Source organism: Gracilinanus agilis, chromosome 3 (genome assembly GCF_016433145.1).
Source record: "Gracilinanus agilis isolate LMUSP501 chromosome 3, AgileGrace, whole genome shotgun sequence".
Classification (NCBI taxonomy): Eukaryota; Metazoa; Chordata; class Mammalia; order Didelphimorphia; family Didelphidae; genus Gracilinanus; species Gracilinanus agilis.
In genome coordinates, this window is record NC_058132.1 from 182,199,894 (window position 1) to 182,200,409 (window position 516).

Sequence of the window (516 nt, forward strand, 5' to 3'; positions counted from 1 at the left end):
TCTCCCTCTCTGTCCCTCTCTCTCTCTGTGTTTCTCCTTCTCTGTCCCTCTCTCTCTCTGTCTCCCTTTCTCTGTCTCTCTCTCTCTGTCTGTTTCCCTCTCTTTGTTTCTCTGTCTCTCTGTCTCTTTCTGTCTCTGTCTGTCTGTCTGTCTCTCTCTCTCTCATTTTCCAAGATTCCCACAATCAAACATCAGAGTCACCTTTCCTGTTTTGCTCAGGGCTTAACTGTTTGCCTCCCCACCCTCTCCATTCTGTTCCCATTCAGTGCCTCTTCCTAGGGGCTTCCTTCTCTTAGAACTAGGTTAGGAACTCATTTTGCTAATGCTGCAGGCCCTTAGATGATAGTCACAAAAGTGGCCTCTGCTTTTGGTTGTTGTTAGTCTGTCAGTCAACAACATTGATTGAGAAAGTACCTGAGCTAGCTGCCTGCTTTCTTCTTGCTCCATGTTTATATCTGCAGGAAAAGCAGAAGAGGATGCTAGAGAGAAAAAGCAGAGGAGGGGCAAGATCTCCAT

At 46.5% G+C, this 516-nt stretch overlaps 1 protein-coding gene across 1 annotated transcript in view; it reads right to left on the reverse strand.

The window, feature by feature from the left end:
• MMP27 (matrix metallopeptidase 27) overlaps positions 1–516 on the reverse strand; it is a 19,606-nt gene extending 19,090 nt beyond the window's left edge. Inside the window, exon 1 of the mRNA XM_044666258.1 lies at positions 415–516. Within this exon, the coding sequence (XP_044522193.1) occupies positions 415–516 (102 nt within the window). The remainder of the gene's footprint in view (positions 1–414) is intronic.